A 27,540-nucleotide genomic window follows, 5' to 3' on the forward strand; every position below is an offset into this window, starting at 1 on the left:
ATAGTTACATTGTTAATTCCATAATAGCATTTACAATATCGTTACTGTTGTTTTTCAGGGCTGGAACAGCCTTTGCCCTTGATACGTTTGCTTGTGACATGACTAATTCTATGTCCTTAACTTCCACACCTGTTTCATCAACCTCCTCCTCTTCACTCTCCTCTTGGACGGTTGGAGTCTGAGTGTTTTCTTGAATGTTTGAAACAGCTTAGCCTTGAACTTTGAATTTCTCAGCTGCTGCTAACTGCGCTTGCTGAGACAAATCTTCAATCTTGGCTTCCCCCAAACACTATGTAGGTGTCTGAAGCTGGGCTCTTGTAGACATCTGGTTTTGTGATGACAAAGAGGATATTTTTAGATTTTCGGATAGTGACTCTCGTAACCCCTGTAACCTGTCGAAGACCCAGTTTGGACATAGCCTTCCTTGCCTTCTTCTCACTCCGACTCTGCTTGGCTTTACTAACAGGTTCTTCATNGATCTCAGCTGCAGCTGCCAGCTGGGCTTGTTGTGTGGCTGTCTGTGTGTAGTCTTGTTCCTCGAGCTCTGGCACTGACTCATCACTGTCAGACTCTGTTCCTGATCCTTTCTCAGCCTGAGGCTGTGGCAACTCCTGCTCTGTAGCAGGGACGGTTTCAGTGGCTTCACCGGGCATTTCGTGCGGAGATCACGGAACCAAGATGGCGGCAGAGAGAGCGAGTGAGCGAGCGAGCCCGTGACCCACGCCTGTTGCAGAAGGAAGCCCTATATTTCTTTAACTGAGTTATTTATTTCCTTCTTAAAGTTCTCTATCTTCATCATGAGACATGATTTTAAATCTTGCTTTTCTGGTGTGTTGGGGTATCCATGGGCTCATTGTGGCATGAGTTTTGTGTTTGGATGATGCCTAGTACCCTTGGTTTCTGTTGCTTATTTTCTTGTCCTTGCCTCTCACCATCTGGATATCTCTGGTGTTAGCTGGTCTTGTTGTCTCTGACTTTGGCTTGTCCCTCCTGCAAGCCTGTGTGTCAGTACTCCTTGGAGACCAGTTCTCTCCAGTAGGATTTTGGGGATAGAGAGCTATGGCACAGGCTCAGTTCTGGGGTGCAGACAGAAACTGGAAGTATCCTACTCCTAGCTGTTCCTTGGTTCCTGTGTCCTGGTGGCTCTGGGTGGGCCCCTCTTGGGCCAGGAACTTGAGCAGAAGTGGTGGTCTTACTTGTGCTCACAGGTGTGTCAGTACTCCTGGGAGAACAACTCTCTCCTGTCCAGTATTTGGGTATGGAGAGCTGTGCACAGGATCTGTTCCAAGCACTGTAGCACAGGATCAGCTCCTGACTCAGATGAAACCACAACATATCTATTCTTAACATCAATGCCCCAAAAATAAATGTAACCAAGCCCTTTTATAAGAGGAACACTAGTATGGTTTAAATCAACTATTGATTCTCAAACATTGATAGTATGAGACTTCAATATCCCAGTGTCACCAATGGACAGGTCATCCAGACCAAAAAAATCTAAACAGAAATATTGGACCTACAGATGTTATAAACCAAATGAATGAGGCAAGTATTTACAGAACATTTCTTCCAGACACAAAAGAATATACCTTCTTCCAAGAATCTCATAGAACTTTATGCAAAGTTGGCCACATACTCAGATATATATCACGTCTCCACAAATACGAGAAAATTGAAATAACTTTCTGCATCCTATCACTGTCACAGAGGAAATCAGTTTACCAACATCAGAAACAAGAAAGAGCTTACAAACTCATGGAAATTGAACATCTCTTTACTGAATAAAAAAATGGGTCAAGACAGAAATGAAGAAAAAAAAGTTCTAGAATTGAATGAAAATAAATACATATCATTCCCAAATTTGTAAAAAACAAAGAACATGGTGCTAAGAGGAAAGTAATATGTGCCTCCCACCCCCCCAAAAAAGGAAAAGAATAGAAAAAGTAAAAGAAGAATTTCATACTAACAGTTAAAGAGCACATCTGAAAGCTCTAGAACAAAAAGAAATAAGAAACCTAAGAGTAGTAGTCAGCATGAAATAATCAAACTGAGGGCTGAAATCAATGAAATAAAAACAAAGAGAACAATACAAAGAATCAATGAAACAAAGAGTTAATCCTTTAATTCCTTGTTGAGAAAAATCAACAAAATAAACAAACCCTTATCCAACCTAACTAAAAGGTAGAGAGAGAAGATCCAAATTAACAAAGCAGAAGTGAAAAGGGAGACATAACAACAGTCACTGAGGAAATACAGAAAATCACAAAGACATATTTTTAAAATGTGTTATGCTTGAAAAGGCTAAAAAGATATACATAACTTTCTTGATAGGACCACTTACTGGACTTAAATAAAGACTACACAAACAATTTAAATAGACCTATGACCCCCAGTGAATGAGAAGCTTTCATAGAACATCTCCCAATCCAAAAAAAATCAAACAAACAAACAAAAAGCCAGGGCCAGATGGTTGTAATGCAGATTTATATCATAATTTTGAAGAGGAACTGATGGCAGTACTCCTCAAATTATTCCACAAAAATAGAAACAGAAGGAACATTCCCAAATTTCCCTTGTGAAAATAGATGCAAAATCCTTCCAAACAGAATCCAAGAACACATCTAAAAGATCATCACCATAATCAAGTAGGCTTCATCTCAGAAATGCAAGGATTGTTTGGAGGTTTTTTTTTTTTTTGGTTTTTTGTTTTGTTTTGTTTTGTTTTTTGGTTTTTGGTTTTTTGGGTTTTGTTTTGTTTTTTGTTTTGTCGAGACAGGGTTTCTCTGTGTAGCTCTGGCTGTCCTGGAACTCACTTTGTAGACCAGGCTGGCCTCGAACTCACAAATCTGCCTGCCTCTGCCTCCCAAGTACTAGGATTAAAGGCATGTGCCACCACACCTGGCAGATGGTTCAATTAAAAAAAAAATCAGTAAGTATAATCTACCATGTCAACAAACTGAAAGAAAAAATATCACATGGTCAAGGCCTTGACAAAATTCAACCTCCTTCATGATAAAAGTCTTGGAGAATTTAGGGATACAAGAGACCTACCTAAAGATAATAAGGGAAAATTATCACCAGCCTATTATCAACATCAAATTAAATAGAGAGAAAATCAAAGTAATTCCACTATAATCAAGAAAAAGACAAGGTTATCCACTCTGTCTATATCTATTCAATATATTACTTGGAAATATAGCATGAGCAATAAATGAACTTAAGGAAACCAAGGAGATCCAAGTTAGAAAGGAAGACGTCAGAGCGCCATTACTTACAGATGGCATGATAGTGTACATAAGTGACTCCCCCCCCCCAAAAAAAAAATCCACCAAGGAGTTCCTACAGCTGATAAACACTTTTAGCAAAATGACTGGATACATAATTAACAACCATAAATAAAAATAAAAACCATCAGTAGCTCATCTATGTACAAAAGACAGACTGAGAAAGAAATCAGGGAAATAATACCCACCTTTCACAATAGCTTCAAATCATATAAAATATACAATATCTTGAGATAAAACTAACCAGGAAAGTGAAAGACCTGTATGACAATATCCCCAAATCACTGAAGAAAACAACTGAGGAAGATCTCAGAAGATGGAGAGACCTCCCATACTCATGGATCAGTCGGACTAACAGTGTAAAAATGGCCATCCTATCAAAAGCAATACAGATTCCGTGAAAACCCCATTAAAACCACAACACAGTTCTTTACAGACATTGAAAGAACAATTCTCAATTTCATATGGAAAAAAAAAAAAACCATAGTAGCTGAAACAATTCTATATATTAGTTAAAAAAAAAAACCTTCTGGAAGTATCAACATCCTTTATTTTAACTTGTACTACAGAGGAATAGTAATGAAAACCACATGTATTGGCATAAAAACAGAGAGGTGGTTAATGGAATAAGATAAAGTCCCTGATGTAATCTACACCCACATGGACACCTGATTCTTTTTTTAATGCAGAAGCTAGAAATATGCACTAGAACAAAGACAGCATCTTCAACAAATGGTGTTCAACTAATGAATGATGAGCATGTAGAAGAATACAAACAGAACCACCTCTTTCACCTTGCACAAAACTTAAGTCCAGATGCATCAAAGACCTCAACATAAAACACCAGTCACTGAACCTGACAGAAGACAAGGTGAGGAAGACAAATAGCACAGGAGATGACTTTTTGAGCAGGAAACTTGTAGCTCGAGGCACTAAGGTCAACAATAGGCCTCATGAAACTGAAAATCTTCTGTAAGGCAAAGGATACCATCAACCAGAAAAGGTGGTAGCCTATGAAATGGGAAAATATCCCCATATGACACCAAATCCCCATATAACAGAGGGCTCATATCCAAAATATATAAAGAACTCAAGAAATTAGATATCAACCACCCCCCCCCAAGTAATTGAATTTAAAATGAGGTTTAGAAACACAGAAATCTCAAATATATTAGAAACATCTTTTTAATGCTCAAAATCCATCAGGGAAAAGCAAATTAAAACTACTTTGAGATTCTAATTTACAGTTGTCAGAATGGTAAAGATCAATAACACAAGTAACAGCTCATGCTGATGAGGATGCGGAGCAAGGGGAACACTCCTTCATTCCTGCTGGGAGTGCAAACTTACACAGATACCATGGGAATCAACATGAAATTCCCTCTGAACATTGGGAATTGATTTCCCTCAAGACCCAGGTTTAGCACTCTTGAGCATATACCCAACTGATGCTCCATCCTACCACAAAGATACTTGTTCGCATGTTAACTGTGGCTTTATTTATAATAACCAGAAACTAGAAATGACCTAGATGTCCATCAACAGATTAATGATAAAGAAAATGTACATTTACAAAATGTAGTATTATTCAGCTGTTAACAAAAATAACTTTATGAAATCTGTAAGCAAATGGGTAGAGCTACAAGAACAAAAATCATTCTGAGGTAACCCAGACACTAAAAGACAAACATGGTATGTGTTCACTCATAAGTGGATATTAGCCACTAATTAAATAATAATCGAACTACAATCTGTAAATACAGAGAGGTTAGGTAAAGAGGAGAGGGGGGGTCTTCTGACTATACCTGGGAAGAGGAAATTGAAGAGATCTTAGAGGTATCCTGGGGATGGCTGGGGATGGGATTGGGAGAGATCAGTGTGAGGAGGAAGGGGATTGGATGGAAGGATAGAATACAGGGAGATTTGACTGAAATTGGGAAGCATTTGTGGGGGGTGAAGACCTAGGGCTCTTGAAACTTCCTGGAATCTATGAAGGTGACCCTAATGAAGACTCCTAGTAATAGAGAATACAGTATTTCAACTGGCCATCGCTTGTAATAAAGCAAAGCTTCCAGTGGAGGTACGGGGTTGCATTCAAATTGAGTTGTTGACCAAGAGGGTACCACAGAAAACCCCAAACAACCCAGGATGCTGTTAAAACAAAGGGTTGCTCTCAGAAAACTGACAGTGAGACCCCATTACCAAGGGCAACCTCCACACTACTCACTAAACATGGAGACCTCAAGCTGGTGACTTCATGGATGCTTCACTCCTAGGTTCTCGTCTCTTTGGTGCAGGAAGATACTGTGAAGGCTACTGAAAGAGAAACCTAGACACAAACAGCCACAAAAACTTTGACCTACAATTTGTCTTGCCTGCAAAATATGCTAGGGCAACAATGGCTTGGAACTTGTGGGAATAGCCAACCAATGTCTGATTTGATTTAAGTCCCATTCTGCAAGAAGGAACCCATATCCAGCACTGCTTGGATAACCAAGAACCAAAGACTAAATACCCCAGACACCTATGGTAAAACCAAACAGAACTGGTCAGGTAAAGAAAAGAAATCAATAAAATGACTCCTAATGATATTCTGGTATACTCATAGATCGGTGCCTTATCCAGTCATCATCAAAGAACTTCCTTCAGCAACAGAGGGGATCAGATGCAGAGAGTCATAGCCAGACTGTGTAGAGTATAAGGTGGAGATCTGGATCAAATCCCTCCCCTCTGAGCTCAGAGAATCCTGTGAAATGGGTAGAAAATATGTAAGAGCTAGGAAACAGAGAGGACACCATGAAAGCAGGACCCTCTGAATCAACTACACAAGGCATATATGAGCTCAGAGAGACTGAAGCGGCAAGCATAGGGTCTACAGGAGTCTGCAACAGATACTCTGCAGACAGACAGACGGACAGACAGACAGACAGACAGATTTTAACTGAGTATTTTTATTAAATCCCAACTTTGAGAACAACTTGGTCTCTGACTCTTGTGGTTGCTCTTAGGACTCTTCTTCTGTTGGGCTGTTGTGTTAATATGTTAATAGCTCAATACGATAGTCTTTTCTTTGCCGTATTATATATTATTTTGTCATGTTTGGTTGTTAACTCTTAGACATCTGTTATTCTATAATGAGAGAGAGAAAGGGAGTGGTTCCAAAGTGGAGGGGAGGTAGGGAAGAAGTGGGAGAAATGGACGGAGGGGAAAGTATGATCAGGATATATTGTGTGAGAAAAAGATCTTAGAATCTATCTTCAATGAAAGAAAAATGGTCACAGATCATAGAGGGTATAAGCTTAGGTGAGACAAATAGGTTGTATTTATAATCACCCAATAGGCAAGTGGTCACTGAAAGGTAAACTATTTGAAGGAGACGCTCCCACCTAATAATTTAAATATTGCAGATACTGCTTTTATATGTATTTTCCTATCTTTATGAAGAAAATAATTATGTTGGAGAAGAACAACACACATAAGTTTAAAGAGTTAAGAAATATCAAAATTTTATTCATGATGTTTTACAAAAGAAAGATGCTTATCAAGTACTGTGAATTATGTTAATCCAAGCATGCCTAAACATAATCGTTAATAGCTGTCATTAAGCACCATGTAAAGTTTCATTTATGAGTACTTTTTTCATAATAATTATATAGTTTAGAAGAATGAGAGCACAATTGAATAATAATAGGTAGTAGAGACAGAACTCACTCCACACATATTTCTTTATGGACTTCTGAGCTCTTAATATTGCTATCATTTTTCTATATAGTTTAAGTCAAGGCAAGTCCACACTGTTGTAACTTAGCAATTGGAGAGATGAAGTCAGGTGTCTATTAGCTACCTTTATTGCTTTGCTGTGTCTGTAAAATTATTGTTCTCCTTATCAAGGGCTGTGACACACAGATGATTTATGACCTGCTGCTAAGATTGAAATCCACTATTTATTTACCTGGTGACTTTGTCTGCAAAAAGGTGAGTGCGTACTATTTTTCAAGTGCACAGTTAATAATGCATTGGAAGAATTTGGACATAGGTCAATAATGTATTTTAAATAAAATCTGTCCAGAGTGACTTCTGTATTATAAAACACTATGACATATACTTAATTCTACAAAACAACAACGCATGCTTGGAATTCAAATGGAACGAGATAATATAGATTCAGCTGCATAGATCATAGAATAGATATGTAGATAGTTCAAAACCTCTTTGTATAAATTTAAATTACCAATTACAATACACCGTCAAATATAAATATTTTAAATGAAGGATAAAATGTAGATGTGACATATGCTTTTGCCTTGTCTGTGCCATCAGCAAGATATTTGATCTATTTTGCTCCCAGTAAATAATCAATGATAATTTTTTAAACATTTATGGTGAATTTGATGATTACAAAAGTATTAAATGTTCATTACTTCTTAAAATGGAAACATATAAATGACAATCATGAAATTCACCATGAAAAAAAAATAGTAATTTCCAAATATTGTGCTTGTCTTTTTATACAGATTAATGGGTCTCATTATGTAGTCCTAACTGCCCTGGAAGCCACTATATAGACCAGGTTGCCCCGCAACTCACAGAGATCTGCCTATCTGTGCCTCTCAAGTGTTGGGATTAGAGGTGTTTGTCAACACACCCGGCTCTGATCATTATCTTAAACATAATTAAGAATATGTCTATAATCACAGCTCTCAGCAGAATCACAAAGTCAAGGTCAACAGGAACTGCATACAGAGTTCTAGGCCTCCTACACAGCAAGTTCTTGTCCCAAAAAGGAGAGAGAAAATGAGGTCCTAAATTTTATATCTAGACAAACTAACTCAATGATAAGGCTAATAATCAAAATTTAAAATATAGAACATAAAGTTATGTGTTTATGTGATAGTAAAGTATAAGTAAAAGTGTCTAGGAGAACAAAGGAGGCTAACAAATGATAAAGAAGGAAAGGTAGAAGGGTGTGGTGGGATATGTTTAACGCACAATATGTAGTTGTATGGATTACTAAATAAACAAATAAAATTTTAAAATAAAGGAAAATGTACAATATTAAAAAAAATGGAGAAGACCTGAGACCTGGAGGAGTGCACAAATGAGTGCGGATGAGAAACCCATGTTTCATCCCAAAGCAGTGTGAATAAACACCATGTTACAGGACATAAAGCGAGGGCAGCAGCTGGGAGACTTCCTGAGGAAGGAAAGCTGGAACAGGTCTCGGGAAATATACTGAAGTGAACTCAGTGTTGCCTGAGTATGGAAAAGAACTAGCTTAACCCAAGCCAGAGAGGAAGGAATTGTGCCTTCAGCAAGAGTATCGAGAACTAGAGTAAGACATGTTAAAACAGTGTTATTTATTTCATATGCAAAATGTAGTTTTGAATACTCTAGGACAGGTACTAGGCAAAGACAAGTGTCCTTCTGGGGTTTTATAGTATAGTGCTAATGTGACAACTCACACTACGTCAGCATCATATGAACACAGGCGTCTGGGCTCCACACCTAGTCCTGGTGAAGCCCACATGTTAGCATTGAAAGAAAACCCACCTGATTCTAAACTACAGCCATGAGAAGGGTAGACCTGATGAAAGAGAAAGGAGACAAAATTTAAACAAATACATAACTGTAAAAGTAAATTATACAAGTAAAGGCAGATGTTGTTAGAGGAGGGCACTTATTCATATCGGAAGTTGGGAGAGACAAGTTGTTGGTTTGTCAGGTTATGACCTTTGTAAAGTCTAAATATAGATAGTCTATATCAATAGGCTAAGACTTTCTTATGAGAAGTTGCAGCAGTGATCTGGGAGGCAAGAGGGAGCCTATCATAATGGAGCCAAGGGGTGAGCAAAAAACTGGAAAAAGAAAATCACATGAGGTGTGAGACATATCAGATACATCAGGTGGAGACCTCTGGCTTATAGGTGGAACCAATCAGATGAAAGAAGGGGAAAGGGAAAGGGAAGGGCGTGTAACCAGAATAGAATGAAAGCTGACCAGAGTTCGAGTCATGGTATGAGAAGGAAGGCTGAGGCTGTAACTCTGAGGACACTAATGGCATGGAGGAGATCAATGGAGGTTGCTATGAAAAGAGACAACTGAGAAGGAGCCGTCAAAGATAAAAAGGATTCTGGCATCCTGGAAACCAAGCATCACATCCCACATAAACTCACCCTGGCAAAATACAGTCTGTTGATAAATGAAAGCAAACCATGTTCATTAAACTGGGACAAAAGAAATAAACAGTGCAATTCAAGAGTTCCTTTGAGGCAGTAATATGCTGGGATGTCATAGGCTTAATGACTCAAGTTGTTCCAGTCGCTGAAGGGGCTGGTTATTGCGATAATTCTGACTTTATCATCATATCAAATTAATCCAATGATAGATAATAAAGATGAGGAAAGGAAAGACATAGGTGGATGGAAGAATGGGCAGAACAATGCAAGTCACTGGTGTTTGGATCTGCTTTGGCTTTTAGGTTTGTTTTATTTCTGAGTGAAGAATTTTGTGATGCCAGATATTGACAGAAAAGAAAAGCTGTTGGCTGACCAAACTTTAGGTAGCTGAATTCAATTTGATATGTACTTACCATTTCCACAAAGATGTGCAGAGAAGGGGGGAGAAAAACATGTCACCTTCAATTAGATATTACCAAAATAACTGAAGCAACACAGATATCCAATACTCTAAACAGCTTGCAGAAAGCTTGTGAGGCTTCCAGACTGCTTGACAGTTATCTTGTGATGCCGTGTCACTGTACAGAAAGTAGCCACAGGACCTTTCAAGGCTTATATTTGGGGGACTTAGTTTCCAAAGATTTTCCTGCAGTGTTTCTTCAGTAGGGTTTGGGAGTTTTGCCTACCAAGGAGCTCTTCACGATGTTAATGGTCCAGGAGCCACACTGTATCATCTCTCTTCTCTGATGAGGTACCCTGAGTGCTGTGATGCCTCTCACTAGCCTTGGGAATAGCTAGCACAAGAATCCTAATACTTTCGACATATATACTCACTCAGAATTCCCTTGTTCTTCTACCTGAAGTGCTTGCCTTTCAACACATTCTCCAAATTAGCACATGGAACAGACTAAGTTAGGTTCGGTCTTGTTTTGCACATGCTGTCAGCCACTATTCTCTTGGAGTGATGTCTACTTCATCTGAAAGCTAATTAAGCTTGCAGAAAAAGGCTTAAATTAACCCAGAAATATGCAAGACATAGTGCAAGTTTGGGTTTGTTGATTATGCCTGATCTCCTTGGGAAATTATCAAAATGATCATTAAGAAATAATTAGTACCCATCATGCACCGCTACATCCAGTCAGTTGTAATAGCTACCTTTGAAACATCATTCTAGTTCCTTGAAATTAGTTCATGCTTTAAAAAGTAATAATAATAGGAATAGGACCCTAACCTAATGATCACTTCCTAGAATTGAAAAAACCACTAATTTTCAAATGACTTTATTTTTGAATTGTTCATATTATCTCATTCATTATGAAGTTATCAGTCTTGATAGCATGTTTCTTATTAGATGTAGTGTATCTGTATTACTTCAGGTGATAGTGTTAGATTTAGAGTATCTGTATGTATGTCAGGTGACATAGGTGCTGGGATTTTAATGCTGTCACTTGGCAGCCTTGTATTTTTACTTAAGACACTTAGCTTGCTTATCTTTTATTTGCAATTTTCTTAAGAGGGAAATAAAAAGAGACACTTCTCACTGGTATATTTGCAAGGAATAAATGAAGTATTGTATACAAAATATTTTCCAGATAAAATGTAATACGCACTGATGAAAGACATATATCCACTGCCTTGAAGATTTTTTTAAGATTTATTTTTGTTTATATGTGTGTGTTTCTGCATGAATGTATGCTATATGCATGCAGCTGCTCCAAGAAACCAAAAGAGGGCATTAGATCCCCTAAAACTAGAGTTACACGCAGTTGTGAGCTATCTAGTGTGGGAGCTAAGAATTAACTGCTGACCCATTTCTCCAACTCCCTATTTTGTTGAATTTTCAAAGTACAAAGGCAAAATATTATTGGCATCGATGTTATATAACTGACTATAATAAAAATCCATATATAGATTACAATTTCTGCTTCAACCTACATTTCATATAAATGTTCAATATATGTATATATATTTAGTTTTCAGGTATGAATTAGGAGGTAAAAGTTTATAATTGTATACTCCAACCTGCTAGATAATTGTAAAGCATTTGAAGTTCAGGAAAATAACCTTAGGTATCAAAGGACTTTAGAACATCCCTGAGACAGTTAAATTATATTTCCAATATTCATAAATGAATGCCTTTTATACATCATACTTTGTACTCAGCACTGAAACAAAGTAGACATTGTTTCAATCATGAGAGAACATAAATGATAATCAATGCATTTGAATTTTGAATTGATTTTAGTGTATTCTAACCCATTGAAAGTACAAGTAATGGGAATATTTGATATTCTATAGGTTCCATCTACAAATACCACCAACCTGTGAACATGTTTTCTTTTTTATTCAATTTATATCCCAATTGCTATCCCCCTCCAAATCCCCCCCCTTACAATTCCTCCCTCCGTGCCCTCTGCCCTTCTCCTCTGAGATAGTGGAGGCTTCTCCTGAGTATCCCATCATCCTGGCGCATCAAGTATCTGCAGGTTTAGACCCTGCTCTCACTGAGGCCAAACAAGACAGCTGCATTAGGGGAACAGATTCCGCAGACAGGCAACAGCTTTAGGTATAGCCCCTGCTCCAGTTGTTCAGGATCCACATAAAGATCAAGATGCACATCAGCTACATATGTGTGGGGGTGGGGGTGGGGCTAGAACCAATCTGTATATGCTCTTCGTTGGTGGTTCAAGAACCCAAGAGTCCAGGTTAGGTGAGTCTGTTGGTTTTCCTATGGAGTTCCTATCCCCTTTAGGGCCCACACTCCTTCCCCTAATCTTCCATAAGAGTCCCCAAGCTCCATCCAATGTTGGGATGTGGGTCTCTACAAATGTATAACTCAGCTGCTGGGGGGAGCCTAGCTGAGCGGGAGCCTATCAGAGGACAGCCATGCTACACTCCTGTCCACAAGCAGAGTATCATTACTAGTGCCAGGGATTGGTCCATGGGATAGGTTTCTCATTGGGCCAGTTATTAGTTGGCCATTTACTCAGTCTCTGCTCCATCACCATCCCTGCATTTCTTCAAATTCCATATTCCCGTTGCAGTGAGTCTCAGCTAAGGCCTCCCCTATTGATTCTTGGAAGCCTCCCCTACCCCTGATCTCTACCATGTTTTTAAGATGCCCCCTACCCCTTCCACCCCTGCCAGCTGCAGATTTTAATTCATTCTCATAGCCATCTGGTCATTTCCCTTGTCTCTTCACACTTCTGATCCTGAAGCAACGCCAAATCCTCTCCCCATCCCTCTCCCATCCAGTTCTCTCTCCATCTGCATTCCTACCTCAATTTTACTCCCCATTCTAAGTGAGATTCAAGCATCCTCACTTGGACCTTCTTCTTTAGCTTCTTTGGATTTGGGGAGTGGAGTGTAGATATCATATATTTTATGGCTAATATCCATGTATGAGTACATACCATGCATTTTTTAAGGAGGAGGCTAGGTTACCTCGCTCAGGATGATATCCTCAAGTTCCATCCATGTGCCTGCAAAATTCATAATGTCTTCATTTTTCATGGCTGAATAGTATTCCACTGAATAGATATACCATATTTTCTTTCTTATCTGTTGTTCATCTGAGGGGCATCTAGGTGGTTTCTAGTTTTGAACATAGTTGCAAGTGTCTCTGTGGTATAGTGGGGCATCTTTTGGGTATATGTCCAGGAATGGTATAGATGGATCTTGAGGTAGAATTATTCACAGTTTTATGAGAAACTGTTAAATTGATTTCCAAAGTGGTTGTACACGTTGGCACTCCCACCAGGAATGGAGGAGTGTTCCCCTTGCTCCACATCCTCACCAACATATGCTGTCTTTTGAGGGTTTTCTTTATCTTAACCATTTTGATGGCTGTAAGACGAAATCTCACAGTAGTTTTGATTTGAATTTCCTTGATGACTAAGGATGTTGAACATTTCTTTTTTTAGTACTATAAACATTTTATTACATGGAATATTTAAGCCCAATTAAATACTTTAAAGTTTTTGTTTCACTCAAGAAGAACGAAGACCAAAATTTGAACACTTCGCCCCTTCTTAAATTGGGAACAAAACACCCCTAGAAGGAGTTACAGAGACAAAGTTTGGAGCTAAGACAAAAGGATGGACCATCCAGAAACTGCCCCACCCAGGGGTCCATCCCATAATCAGCCACCAAACGCAGACACTATTGCATACGCCAGCAAGATTCTGCTGAAATGACCCTGATATAGCTGTCTCTTGTGAGACAGGCACTGTCTCAGTGCCTGGCAAACACAGAAGTAGATGCTCACAGTCAGCAATTGGATGGAACACAGGGCCCCCAATGGAGGAGCTAGAGAAAGCACCCAAGGAGCTGAGGGGTCTGCAACCCTATAGGTGGAACAACAATATGAACTAATCAGTACATCCAGAGCTCATGTCTCTAGCTACTTATGTAGTAGAAGATGCCCTAGTCAGCCATCATTTGGAAGAGAGCCCCCTTGGTCTTGCAAATTTTATATGCCCCAGTACAGGGGAACACCAGGGCCAAGAAGTGGGAATGGGCGGATAGAAGAGCGAGTTGGTGGGGGGAGAGGGTACAGGGGACTTTAGGGATAGCATTTGAAATGTAAATGAAGTAAATACCTAATAAAAATTGGAAAAAAAGGTTTTTGTTTCAGGTGCCAATATCAAGATGATTTCCAGTCATAAGATACTTACTCAATCTGAAAATAAATGTTATCTGTATTCATGTCAAATTAGAATATGTCACATTTCCCACAAAAGGTTGGTTATTCCTCAATAGTGGTTACAGAATGTCCCTACCTTAAACAAAACATCATATAAGAACCACAATAGAATATGATCATTCTAGTGAAAGAGTGTTAGAGAGATGGCTAAGTGGTTAAGAGGACCTGTTGCTCTTGCACAAGACCTGGGTTCCGTTCCCGGCAACCGGGATTCACAGTCATCCATAACTTTAGTTCTAGATTAAAGCACTCTTCATTCCTGATGCCTATGAACATTTCTTTAAGTATTTCTTGGACACTCGAGATTCCTCTGTTGACAACTCTGTTTAAAAAAAAAAAAACAAACATTTTTTTAATTGGGTTATTTTGTTCTTTGGAGTCTCGTTTCTTGAGTTCCTTATATATTTTGGATATTAGCCCTCTATTGGATGTAGAGATAGTGAATATTTTTTCCCAATCTATAGGTTGCCATTTTGCCCTATAGACAAGGTTCTTTGCCTTAGAAGCTTTTCTGTTTCATGATATTCAATTAATCAATTCATCTTAGTGCCTGAGCCATAAATGTTCTGTTCAGAAAAATTTCCCCTCTGCCAATATGTTCAAGGCTATTTCCTACTTTCTCTTCTATTAGATTCAGTATATCTGGTTTTATGTTGAGGTCCTTGATCCACTTAGACTTGAGTTTTGTGCAAGGTGATAAATATGGATCAATTCGCACTCTTCTACATGCAGACTGCCAGTTAGACTAGCACCATTTATTGAAGATGCTTTCTTTTTTCACTGTTTAGCTTTGGCTTCTTTGTTAAAGATAAAGCATTCATAGGTGTGTGTTGGTTTATTTCTGGTTCTTTGATTCTATTCTATTGTTTGACTTGTCTGTCTCTATACCAATATCACTATTGCGCTGTAGTACAGCTTGTGGTCAGATATGGTGATTCCTCCAGAAGTTCTTTTATTGTTGAGAATTGTTTTCATTATCCTGGGTCTTTTGTTTTTGTTTTTTCCATATGAGATTGAGAATTGCTCTTTTGAGGTCTATAAAAAAAATTGTGTTGGAATTTTGATGGGGATTTCATTAAATCTGTAGAATGCTTTTGGTAAGATGGCCATTTTCACGATGTTAACTCTACCTATCCAAGAGCATGGGAGATCTTTCCATCTTTCGATATATTCCTCAGTTTCCTTCTGTAGAGACTTAAAGTTCTTTTCATATGGGTCTTTCACTTGTTCTGGGAGAGATATACTAAGATATTTTATATTATTTGTGGCTACTGAAAAGGGTGTTGTTTCCCTAATTTTTTTCTCTGCCCATTTTTCATTTGTTACAAAGGAGGGTTACTGATTTTTCTGAGTTAATTTTCTATTTAGCCACTTTGCTAAAAGTGTTTATCAGCTGTAGGGGTTCTCTGGTATGAGTTTTGGGGTAGCTTATAATACTAACATATCATTCACAAATCATGACACTTTCACTTTTTTCCAATTTGTATTCCCTTCATTTTCTTTTGTTGTCTTATTGCTCTAGCTGGAACTTCAAGGACTCTATTGAATAGATCAGAGTGGGAAGCCCTATCTTATCCCTGATTTTCATGGAATCGTTTTAAGTTTCTCTCAATTTAATTTGATATTGGCTTGCTATATATTGCTTTTATTTTGTTTAGGTATACATCTTGTAACCCTGATCTCTCTACGACTTTTAACATGAAGAGTTGTTGGATTTTGTCAAAGGCTTTTTTTAGCATCTAATGAGGCAATCATGTGATTTTTTTTTTCTTTCAGTTTGTTTATAAGGTGGATGACATTGATGCATTTTTATATATTGAACCATCCCTACATCTCTGGAATGAAACCTACTTGATCATGGTGGATGATGCTTTTGATGTTATTTTTGGATTCAGTTTGGGAGTATTTTATTGAGTAATTTTGCATCAATGCTCATAAGAGAACTTGGTATGAAATTCTTTATTTGTGTAGTATTTGTGTGATTTAGATATCAGCATGACTATGGCTTCATTGAATTCCTTTGGCAGTGTTCTATTTCTATTTTGTGTAATAGTTTGAAGCGTATTAATATTAGCTCTTCTGTGAAGGTATGATAGAATTCTGCACTAAAAACATCTGGCCCCAGTCCTTTTTTTTTTTTTTTTTTTTGACTACTAATGACTGTTTCTATTTCCTTGGGGGTTATACTGATGGTTAAATAGTTTACCTGATCTTGATTTAACTTTGGTAAGTGGTTTCTGTCCAGAAAATCATCCATTTCATTTAGATATTCCAATTTTGTGGAATACAGGCTTTTGACCTAGGGATTCTTTGAATTTTGCCAAGGTCGGTTGAGATGTCTGCCTTTTCGTTTCTACTTTTGCTTATTTGGATACTATCTTTCTGTCTCTTAGTTAGTTTGGCTAGGGGTTTGTCTGTCATGTTGATTTTGTCAAACCAGCTCTTGGTTTCTTTAATTCTTTGTATCATTTTCTTTGTTCCTAATTAATTACTTCCTGTTATTTTTTATTAGATATTTTCTTTATTTACATTTCCCTTTTATCCCCTTTCCCAGTTCCCCCCCTGAATCCTCCTATCGCATACCCCTTCCCCCTGCTTCTATGAGGGTGTTCCCCTACCTACCCACCCCTGCCTCCCTGCCCTGGCATTCCCTACACTGGGGCACCAAGCCTTCACAGGACCAAGGGCCTCTCCCATTGATGCCTACATAAGCACCTGGAGCCGTGAGTCCCTGTGTGTGTACTCTTTGGTTGGTGGTATGCTCTCTGGGTGCTTGGGGGGTCTGGTTGATTGATACTGTTGTTCTTCCTATGGGGTTGCAAACCCTGTCAGCTTCTTCAGTCCTTTCTCTAACTCCTCCATTGGGGACCCCGTGCTCAGTCCAATGGTTGGCTGCAAGCATTTGTCACTGTATTTGTCAGGCTCTGGCAGAGCCTCTCAGGAGACAGCTGGACACATGCTCTACTATGTTCATAGCAGCCTTATTTCTAATAGCCAGAAGCTGGAAAGAACCCAGATGTCCCGCAATAGAGGAGTGGATACAGAAACTGTGGCACATTTACTTCCTGTTCTTTTGATGTTGGTGATGTTTGTGTGTGTGTGTGCGCGCGCACACATGTGTGTGTGTATACGTGCGTGTGTGCGTGTGTGTGCACATGTGTATGTGTGTGTGCACGTGTGTGTGCGCGCGTGTGCGCGCGCGTGTGTGTGTGCGTGTGTGTGTGCGCACGCGTGTGTGCGCGCGCGTGTGCGTGTGCGTGTGCGTGTGCGTGTGCGTGTGCGTGTGCGTGTGCGTGTGCGTGTGTGTGTGTGTGTGTGTGCTTACCTTGGTTTGCTAGTATTGTATTACTTATTTCCTGTGCTTTCTTGTTTGCAATTTTCCTTCTTGTATTTTCAGCAGGGCTGGATAGATATTGTTTAAATTTGAATTTGGCATATTGCTCTGGTTTTTGTGGATTGAATCCTTTTAGAGGGCCTTAGCCATCTGGATGGCTTTAGTCCCTGGATGTTTCTGTTGCAGGAGTTATTGAGATGGGGCCTAACCTCAAGGATCCTGATGTGGCAGACCTCTGATGGGTATCCTTGAGCTGTATGGTTCTGGACCTGCAAGTCTGTTGAAGGTAGCCTGAGAGGTAGTGGGTGAATTGGGGTCCAGGGGAGAGAGCAGGTGGCTCAGGGCAGCTGAGTGTACCCCAGAGTATTCAGCAGGTAGGGACAATGGCTGTGGGAAGGAAATCTAACCTATGTGCGTTTAGACTAGCAGGTCTGATGAAAGTGAGCAGAAATGTGGCAGGATGATGGAGGGAATATTAAATTCTTAACAATTGAAATTTGGGGTAGATATTTAAACCACACCAATAGCTCAGAGAATTACTAAAACCCTACTTATTTTGACTATTACCCAAATAATGCCCAGTGTCATGCAAACTGGCCTATTTAGAATTTAACAACCTGTGCTGAAGAAGTGGCTTAGCAGTTAAGAATGTTTGTTGTGCAATCATGGGGACTGGAGTTCAGATTTCAGCATCCATGTCATTATCTCCAGCCCCAAGTGGAGGTGGATACAAGTGAACTTCTTGGACTTACTGACTTCCAGAAGAACAGAGAAAAACCTAAGCACCAAGTTCAGGAAGAGACCTTGCTTCAAAGGAATACATGGAGAGCTAAGATACTCAAACCCTTTTCTGGCCTATACACACACACATACACACACACACACACACACACACACACACACACACACATGTAAATAAATAAATAGTGAACAAGCAAGCAAACAAAAAAGTAAATTGTAGGATTTAAAATATCAGTGACATTCTTGACTTAAAATATCAGTGACATTCTTGTATGACATGGTTTTAGTGGGTAGAGATTGGAATTATTTAATATTATTTAATATAACACTATATTTATAACTTAGTATTTATTATATATCAAAGAATACTAATAGGGAGAGTGTCAAAAATATACATGTGAAAGACTAAAGAAATCAGGTACAGTCCTACATCTCAAGGATTATATGGATACATTTTAGTCAACCACAAAGACAAGAACAAAATATTTCTACCTCTAAGTCCATCTGAAACTTCAGTCCAGCATTGGTTTCAGGTTGGTTTGGTTGGAGAGAGGGAGCTGGGAGAGTAGAAAAAAAGATATATGTGTGTGGCATACATTTATGTGTGTATGCATGCTGCTGGGTATGGTTTATGTTTGCTCGTGAGCCTGCAAGTTTGTATACATGTGTGAACACCAAAGGTTGACATCACGGCTTTTCCTACACTATCCTCCATTCATTCACTGAAACAAAATCTCTTAGTAAACTTGGAACTAGCCAACTCAGCTTCCCCAGTTAGCTGGATGCACAGGGAACCTCCTATCTCTACTCACCAAAAGGGCTGATTATAACCAAGCCTTCATGCTTGTCTGGCTTTTATGTGAATGTTGGAGATCTGAACTTCAGTCTTTATGCTTTACAAAGACCACTTTATTCTCTTGAGTCAGCTTCGCAGACTCTTTACAGAATTCTTAAATGGGATTGGACATATAACTACATAATCAGTTGTAGCCCAAATGCTAATGTAAGCAGTAAGTACATATGAAAAAAATCATTGTATTTATATTATATATTTAAATTAGCTATCTATGTTCTTGTGAACTTCCCCACTTTATTTTATTCTATTCGCATTTGAGTGTCCATACTGCCTAAGGTGTACAAATAGCATCACTGATTGGTGAACGTTCTAAGAGGTAAATTGTTATTTGTTACTCTGACCATGAGACTTATCAAATACAAACAAGAATTTAATGAGAAGAACTACACAGCATGGTGTTACAATATAGTATAAGCACTTCAAAGTCTCCCATTTCCTAGATCATACCTCAGTGACAGAGGCATATGATAGGTTTGACTTCAATGGCTGATACTCAGACTCTGTTGTTACGCAGAGCACCTTCTTTAGACCAGAGCAATGGAAACCAAAGTCAGAAAACTGAGTCATCCATGTGAGCAATTACTTTCTCTGCCCATACACACTCCTGAAATAATACACTGGCCTGTATATCTTCTCATGCTTTATGATGGCTTACAGGGCTCATGTGGTGAAAAACAGTCTTCCAGTCATTTTGCTTTATGTGATATGTCTAATCACCATTTCAAAACGACCTCAGGTCTTAAAATCCTGACTTTTACAAGGATAGTCCCTCCTTTCGTTATTTGTATTTGCTCTTCTAGAAGACCTTAGATTTCTTCATGTGGATTGTAATCTTTTTTTTTTTTTAAATGACTATGGTTCTCTTTCTTCTGTATGGCATTTAGGGAGAAATTGGAAAAGAAATGTACATCATCAAACATGGAGAAGTCCAAGTCCTTGGAGGCCCTGATGGTGCTCAAGTTCTGGTTACTCTGAAAGCTGGGGCAGTGTTTGGAGAAATAAGGTATCTTAAAGACACCTTGTAAATGCCTAAGCCCACATCAAATGGGCTAATGTCAAATGTCTAAGCCTATGTCATTATTTGTCATAAAACAACAACTGTAGGTTATAAAATATATCAATTTCTACTCAAGCTTATCAAATGCTCGATATTTTGCTGAGAGCATTGGAAATTAAGGTTGTTCACACTTCTTTCACTGTTTTTATCCTTCCCCTCTGTCTTAGTCAGGGTTTCTATTCCTGCACAACATCAAGACCAAGAAGCAAGTTGGGGAGGAAAGGGTTTATTCGGCTTACATTTCCATACTGCTGTTGATCACCAAAGGATGCAGGACTGGAACTCAAGCAGANGCCATGGAGGGATGTTCTTTACTGGCTTGCTTCCCCTGGCTTGCTCAGCCTGCTCTCTTATAGAACCCAAGACTACCAACCCAGAGATGGTCCCACCCACAAGGGGTCTCCCCACCCTTGATCACTAATTGAGAAAATGCCCTGCAGCTGGATCTCATGGAGGCATTTCCCCAACTGAAGCTCCTTTCTCTGTGATAACTCCAGCTGTGTCGAGTTGACACAAAACTAGCCAGTACACCCTCCCCTCCCAAAAAAAAAACAGAAAAAAAGCAAGTTGTTATGTTCTTTAGTGCTGGAACCTAGATCAGTACCTATCTTGTAACTGATACTCACCATATGGTGAAATAATATGCACATCCCTGAAGGAATAGAAAGAAGAAAGAGTAGCCGTGTTATCTAGTTGTTAGAAAACTTTTGTTAGGCTAACAAAGTGGTTTTGAATAGGTTAGTAATGTGATCATGAATAGGAACCACGCTGCCTCATTCTAAACCCCAGTTTCTCTACTTTCCGTCTTTGCTCTTTACTTCACCCTATTCTTCTTCACTTTCAACATCTTAATAATTAGAGTTACAATAGCATGCATCAAAGAGGTTAGTAAATTAGCTTAATTTCTTTAAAATATTTTGTGTCTCTCATTTAATTTTTACTCAAGAAGTATCAACCATCGTTATCTTTGTTTCCTACTGGTCAGGGGAATATAAAAAGAGAAGAGAATAGAATGAATATAATAGAGCAGTCCCCAAGAGCAAGAATATAAGCAACAAATTTAAACACGATATGTACTAACGTTTCCATGAATTATTGCACTGAAATTTATTCACTATTCATCCAGAAGTGTTTACTAAGTGCCTAGCACGTGCTAGATTGGGAAGTATCCCTCAAAACTCTGGGAATCCACTCCCTAATTGTTGATCTTCATTAAGCTTATGGTCAAGTAGGAAGAAACAGAATGGTTACACAATTAGTTAACAGGGTAAGTTCACACTGTGATAGCTTATGAATGCACAAGACTGTAAGAAACTGATAGGAGATGCTACTATAGTTCCAGTAGTTAAGTATGAGAACCCATTATGAAATATTTGCACTGAGCTTTAAGACAGTAAAGAAATATGGAGCCATTTAGAAATAGGCAAAAGTCTAAATATAGAACAAATGCATCTGGTCTAGGGATAGGTAAGTCATCACAGCTGGTAAGCACTGGACACGGAAGGACCTGTAGCAGGATGGTTAAATGCAATAATGCATGGAAGTGTTAGTGCATATTTTGTTTCAATTTGCCAAAGACTTATTAAGGGCCAATTTAGTTAAGGCTTTTAGACCATCATAAGAAAGAGGGGTAACTGAGAAGTGGGATATCATTTGAGATGTAAACAAATGAAATGATTAATAAAAAAAAAATGAGAAAAAAAGAGAAATGTATATTTTATTCTCCCATCTGAGTACTAACCTGACCATACCTAGTTTCCACTATTAAACAAGATCACACAGATTCAGAGCGGTATGGATATAAGTGTGTTGGTCTCAATATGAGTGGCTATTAGTGAAGGATTTAAGCAAAAGAACTGTCCAATTTGTATGATTTTAAAAGACAATTCCAACAGAGACAAGAGGGGGTGAGGATACAACAGAGAAAATCAAATGCACATAAGCTGCAGTGATCCAGTAGAAGATGACAGCATCTTGAACTGCAAAGCTAATGCTTACAGGCAGAGAGTAACACACTGACAAGAGCTATTAATTATTATTATTATTATTATTATTATTATTATTAATGTTATTGTTATTGTTATTATTTTACATTGAGAAAATTGTTATTTCAAATTACCAAGGTTTTTCTTTTTTACTTTCTTTAAGTTATTTTTTTTTTAATTTTATGGACATTGTTTTACCTGCATGTATGTCTGTGTGATTGTGATGGATCCCCTGGAACTGTAGTTACAGATAGTTATGAGCTGCCATGTGGGTGTTGGGAAGTGAACCCAGGTCCTCTGGAAGAACAGCCAGTGCTCCTAACCACTGAGCAATCTCTCCAACCCCAATTACCAAGTATCTTGACCAGGACAAGAACAGCTATTAATGGCAAGAAACCTTCCATCGCAAGTCCCTGTGGTTAAGTGTTCAGAGATCTCATCAGACTACAGAAGGCATTTGACTAATCTGACTTCACAGCAATTTAGAAGTCAAGTGAGCTTCAGAGATACTGACTTCATATTAACATATGAGTTTCCTAAGAATGTGGAAGCATATTACTTTTTTTGTTGGTACAACTCTTCTGTTTTTAAATGTCTTCCTCCTTCTTAACAACTAGATGGGCACACTATTGACCTATCCTGGAGTAGTGGTAGAAAAAAACTTCTTATAATGAACAAGGCCTGTATTATTAGTCTGTTTCCTGTTATCTTCTTATGCTTTCTAATGTAATTTAATATTTCTGTGATTTAATCGTCCCTATTATTATCAAGGTTATAAAATATACAACAAATCTAATCTGAAACATTACAGAAATTAATTAGCTGACCTTCCCAAGGGCTTTATTCCCTGAAAAGTAAAGCCTATAAATATAAGTACATTAATTGCTGATATTATCATCACAGGAGGAAACAGTCTAATAATAGGATGCAGGTGTTGCTGAGTTAGCACAAAAAGGAACCCTGCAGCCCTGACTTCAGTGCCTTAAGTAAATCCCCTCTTTCCCATTTCGTTTCAAACATTAAGGCCCTCATTCTCTAAGTCTGCAACAGTCTCCCTAACTCAAGCAAAGAAGAGGTCTTTGCCTTAATTCACTTCTTGGCTGTAGCTGAAAAAAGAAAAGGATGTGTTTGCTGTTCCCAGATGCTCATGGACTTCACAGCACATCTGTCTCCCAGCCCTAGGCTCCAGTCATTTCTTCCAAATGGAGGCATGTCTGCCAAACTTTCCAGACACTGGAAAGTTCTTGTAATAGTGTTTACTACCCAGAAATGCTGTGACCTTTGTTTAAATGAGCTAAATCTAGCACTGTCACGTAGCTTTTTACAGATTTCTTTTTTCTTAGAAGAAAACCTAAGAAAGAAAATGATGAAAAGATTTCAAGAGCATTATATATTAATGCAAACATGCACAGCTAAAATATAGATGCACATCCTGTCATGGAGACAGCCAGAGCACATTCCCAATTAACATCCAGAAAGTACTAACACCTTATTATAAAAAAGAAGAGGAGGAGGAGGAGGAGGAGGAGGAGGAGGAAGAGAGGAGGAAGAGAAGGAGCAGGTGGAGGAGAAGGAGCAAAAGGAGAAAAAAGAGAAGGAGGAAAAGGAGGAGGAGGAGAAAAGGAAGGAAGAGGAGGAGGACAAAAGGGAGGAAGAGGAGGAGGAGGAGGAGGAGGAGGAGGAAAAGACCAAGGCCTGTTCTGATTTTATTCTTCTTCTCATAAGTGCAGAAACTCATACTTCATTCCACTCATACTTCAAAAACTGAATCAAATGCTATCTATTTAAACCCATCTCTACATAAACCCAAAACAGATAGTAGCTCCTTGTTATTTGCTTCCATGGTATTCCATGTATTATGTTACAACTATTACTACTAACGCATAGTTAATTTGTTTATACAGATTTTTCAAGAGACTGTATACCATTAACATGTAAATATTAGCAGTTATTCATATCTACATTACTAACAACTACAGTTAAATTATACATTATAATAGTTCTTATTTATATCCTGCCTTTATTAAAAATAATGACAGCTCCAACCTAGTGATTAAATGTTCAAGTTCAACTACAAGATTATTCACAGGAGGGTATGGAATACAAGTACAACACAGGGCCAGAACATCTTTAAGATCTGGCAAGAGTTTGAGCCTAAACTTTGTGTTAACTAATACTTCACTTTCACAATGACAGAGGTAATTAACTGATAACAAGAAAAGGTTTGCTTAGGCTCATGGTTTGGGAGTTCTACTCCATGATCAATTAGCCCTGTTGCTATTGGCCCATGTTGAGACAGCACAGCGTATCAGGATCATGTGGCAAAGCAAAATTATCTATATTGTGGCTATGGTGAGGAGAGAGAGAGAGAGAGAGAGAGAGAGAGAGAGAGAGAGAGAGAGAAGCAATTATTCTATATCTGAAAGGGTCTCTGCCCTGACTAGTTTTAAGTCAACTTGACAGAAGCTGTCATCACTGGAGAGAAGGAAGCTGCAGTAGACTAAATGCCTCAATAAAATCAGGCTATAGACAAGCCTATATGAAATTTTCTTAATTAGTAGTTGATGTGGGAGGGCCTGGACCATTAGGAGTGGTGCCATCACTGGGATAGTGGTCCTTTGTTCTATAAGAAAGCAGTTTCTATACTGAGCAAGCCAGTAAATAGTAAAACTCCTCCATGGCCTCTGCATCAGCTCCTGCCTCCATGTTCCTCCCCTGCTTGAGCTCCTGTCCTGACTTCCGTCAGTAAATGACTATGTTATGGAAGTATAAGCCAAATAAACCCTTCCCCCCTCAAGTTACTGTGGTCGTGGTTTTTCATCATATTGAAGACAGTCTTCAATCCAGTGACAAATGTTTTTATGTAAGACAGGAAGAGAGACAGTCTTAAGACTGGCAAGAACTGCAGTCATGAGGTCACAGGCAAGAAATGTATATACGTTGCATATACCAGAAATATTATTCCAGTAGAGTCACTAGAAAGACCACAGCTTAGCTGGCATAATTTTGACTGTAAGTTTGACCTTACCTTGAAAAGTAAATTTTGGGGGATGTAGGGGGCTGTTTGCTGGTAACTTATTAAAGTAGCTATAGGAATTTAACATAATACTCAAACCTTTATAATTTAATATTTGAAGGTTTAGTGAAAAAAGAAAAAAGGTGTACCTGAAATACCCTGTGCTTCACCTGCCATGACTATTCTACACCTAAAAGCTATCCATCTTTCCTCCTAAGTGTGCCTTAAATCACTGACATCTGACCTTCAATACAGCTGCCACTTTGGGTAGTCCAAACCACCTCCACGTGTAACTAGACCTCTAACCGCACTCTCCACAACCCTGCCTCTAATCTGCAGTTGGATGATTACGGAAAGCACCGATCTGATCAGATCTGTGTCTTCCTGCCCAAATGTATCCCTGCCATTCTTAAGAATAAGTGCAGAGGTCCTGCAGCATCTGACCTGGCTACTTGTCTCCTTCAGGCTTCACTTTTAATCCATATGCCCTGCTACTCTCTTCCAGTTCCTTGACTGTGCCACACTGTCTACTTAAAGGGAATTTTTTGCACCTGTTGTTAATTCTGTCTGCATGTTCTTCTTGCCCACTTTCACCACCACCCTCCTTCTCTACACATCTCCGTGTTTGGAGTCTTCCTGAACCCCCCCCCCCCAAGTTTTCTTGCTTTACTTCTTGTCAAACTAAGTTCACTTTTTTGGACCACTTATCTTTGGAGCTGGATGTTCATTGGTACATTTATTTCTTCATCACCCCTCCAATTGGAAGTACCAGGACAACCACCTACAACTGTTCCCAATGTGACCCCTGCCTCAGAAGTCCAAAAGGAGCTAGGAGAGCTAGAATCCAGCACACACTCCTGAAACACCCTGGGCCATGAGTGCTGGCTTCCATGATCAGTCATGTCCATGCAAAATAGGCACTTTTCTGCCTGAGATTTCTACCTATGGCACTGCCTTTTCCAGAAACACTGCATTTCTCTAGTTTGTGCAGATACTGCACAGGCTCCCACGACCTTATTAGACACCACATGTAGCTTGGCTTACATTTCTTCCTTAGCCTTTAAGACAATGTTTGGCCCATAAGTGTATCAAAGTTATTAGAGTCAACAAACCTTGACCCATGGGAGCTCTCAGAAACTGAGCCACCAACCAAAGGACATACACTGGCTGTAACAAGGCCCAGTCACCTTTGTAGAAGACAGGCAGCTCAGTCTTCATCATTGTCCTGTCTGACCTCAGTGGGAGAGGATGCAACTAATCTGGCAGGACCAAGGATGTTCAACTCTCAGAGGAGAAGGGGATGGGCAATGGGGAAGTAACTCGGTGAGGGAGGGACCAGGAGGGGGAGCAGTGTTTGGATAAATAAATAAACAGGGAAAAATAATAGATGGTTGTTGAATAAATAAGTAAATAAACAAGTGCATAATCTTTGACAATGCAAATACCCATTCATTTTGGTCGTGACTATTCATAGGCAGCCTTGTAGCCTCAGACATTACTAAAAATAGCACTGCTGGCGGTATTTTTGTAAAATTACTTCATTGTTCTTTGAACTCTTTTCTTTCAGGTTTATTCCCCAAAGCGAAATAAAGTAGGTCAAAAAGTAGAAGCATTTCTATAATTCCTCAAGTACATAGCAGATAATTTTCAAAACAATGAGCACATGTACAATCCAATTAACAATGCATAGCTCTTTCCCTCAGCATTGCTGACCTTGCTTTATTTTTTTCCAAATTGTTTTGCATTTTAATATAGATTGTTCCAATTTGCATTCCTCTAAATAGTGTGGGGAGTAGAACAGGTAGTCAATAAATATTTGCTAAGTGAATTCCTTTCCTGAGAGCCAATTCATAAATGTGATCATTTACCTTCCATAGTTTGCTCACTCTCCCACTCCTCTTAACAGCACACAGTAGGAGCTTTCAGTAGCTCTGCATGGTCAAAATATTTAAGCACTGACTTTTCTGACTGAACTGTATATTCTGATGAATTCTTTTTATTTATATTAACTTCATATCATTGTGAAAAGGTCAAACATTTCAAAAGCTAATTTTGAATTTTTCTCTTCACTCTGTTTTTATTTTTCCAGAACAGTGTTTAAAGATGCCTACCAGAGAAACAGCTAGTTCTTCAGACAATTCTCATTTGTATTCTTAGGCTTAGTCAGAATATGTGATACTCTTTTTTTGTGTAATTTTGTCTTCCTTTTATGAAAAGTAGAAATAGTGGGCATGTGAATTAGCAAGAATAAGAATATCTGATACTAGGTAATAAATCCCTACATTTCCATATCTCAAATAGGAACAAACCCTAAATTTAAAATTCGACTTACTACTTTCACCATGACCTCTGTAGTGTGTGGTCTCTGTCTGTACAGAACCCTTTT

The 27,540-nt window shown here is 38.7% G+C and overlaps 1 protein-coding gene and 1 pseudogene across 1 annotated transcript in view; one reads left to right on the forward strand and one right to left on the reverse strand.

The window, feature by feature from the left end:
• The window catches only part of Cngb3 (cyclic nucleotide gated channel beta 3), a 193,970-nt gene that overhangs the window by 147,784 nt on the left and 18,646 nt on the right, over positions 1-27,540 (forward strand). The window contains exons 14-15 of the mRNA XM_021222281.1: positions 7,176-7,259; positions 19,981-20,099. Of these exons, the coding sequence (XP_021077940.1) occupies positions 7,176-7,259; positions 19,981-20,099 (203 nt within the window). The remainder of the gene's footprint in view (positions 1-7,175; positions 7,260-19,980; positions 20,100-27,540) is intronic.
• Positions 5-688, reverse strand: LOC110338825 (annotated as a pseudogene).

The sequence above is a fragment of the Mus pahari genome, chromosome 22, assembly GCF_900095145.1.
Source record: "Mus pahari chromosome 22, PAHARI_EIJ_v1.1, whole genome shotgun sequence".
Lineage (NCBI taxonomy): Eukaryota > Metazoa > Chordata > Mammalia > Rodentia > Muridae > Mus > Mus pahari.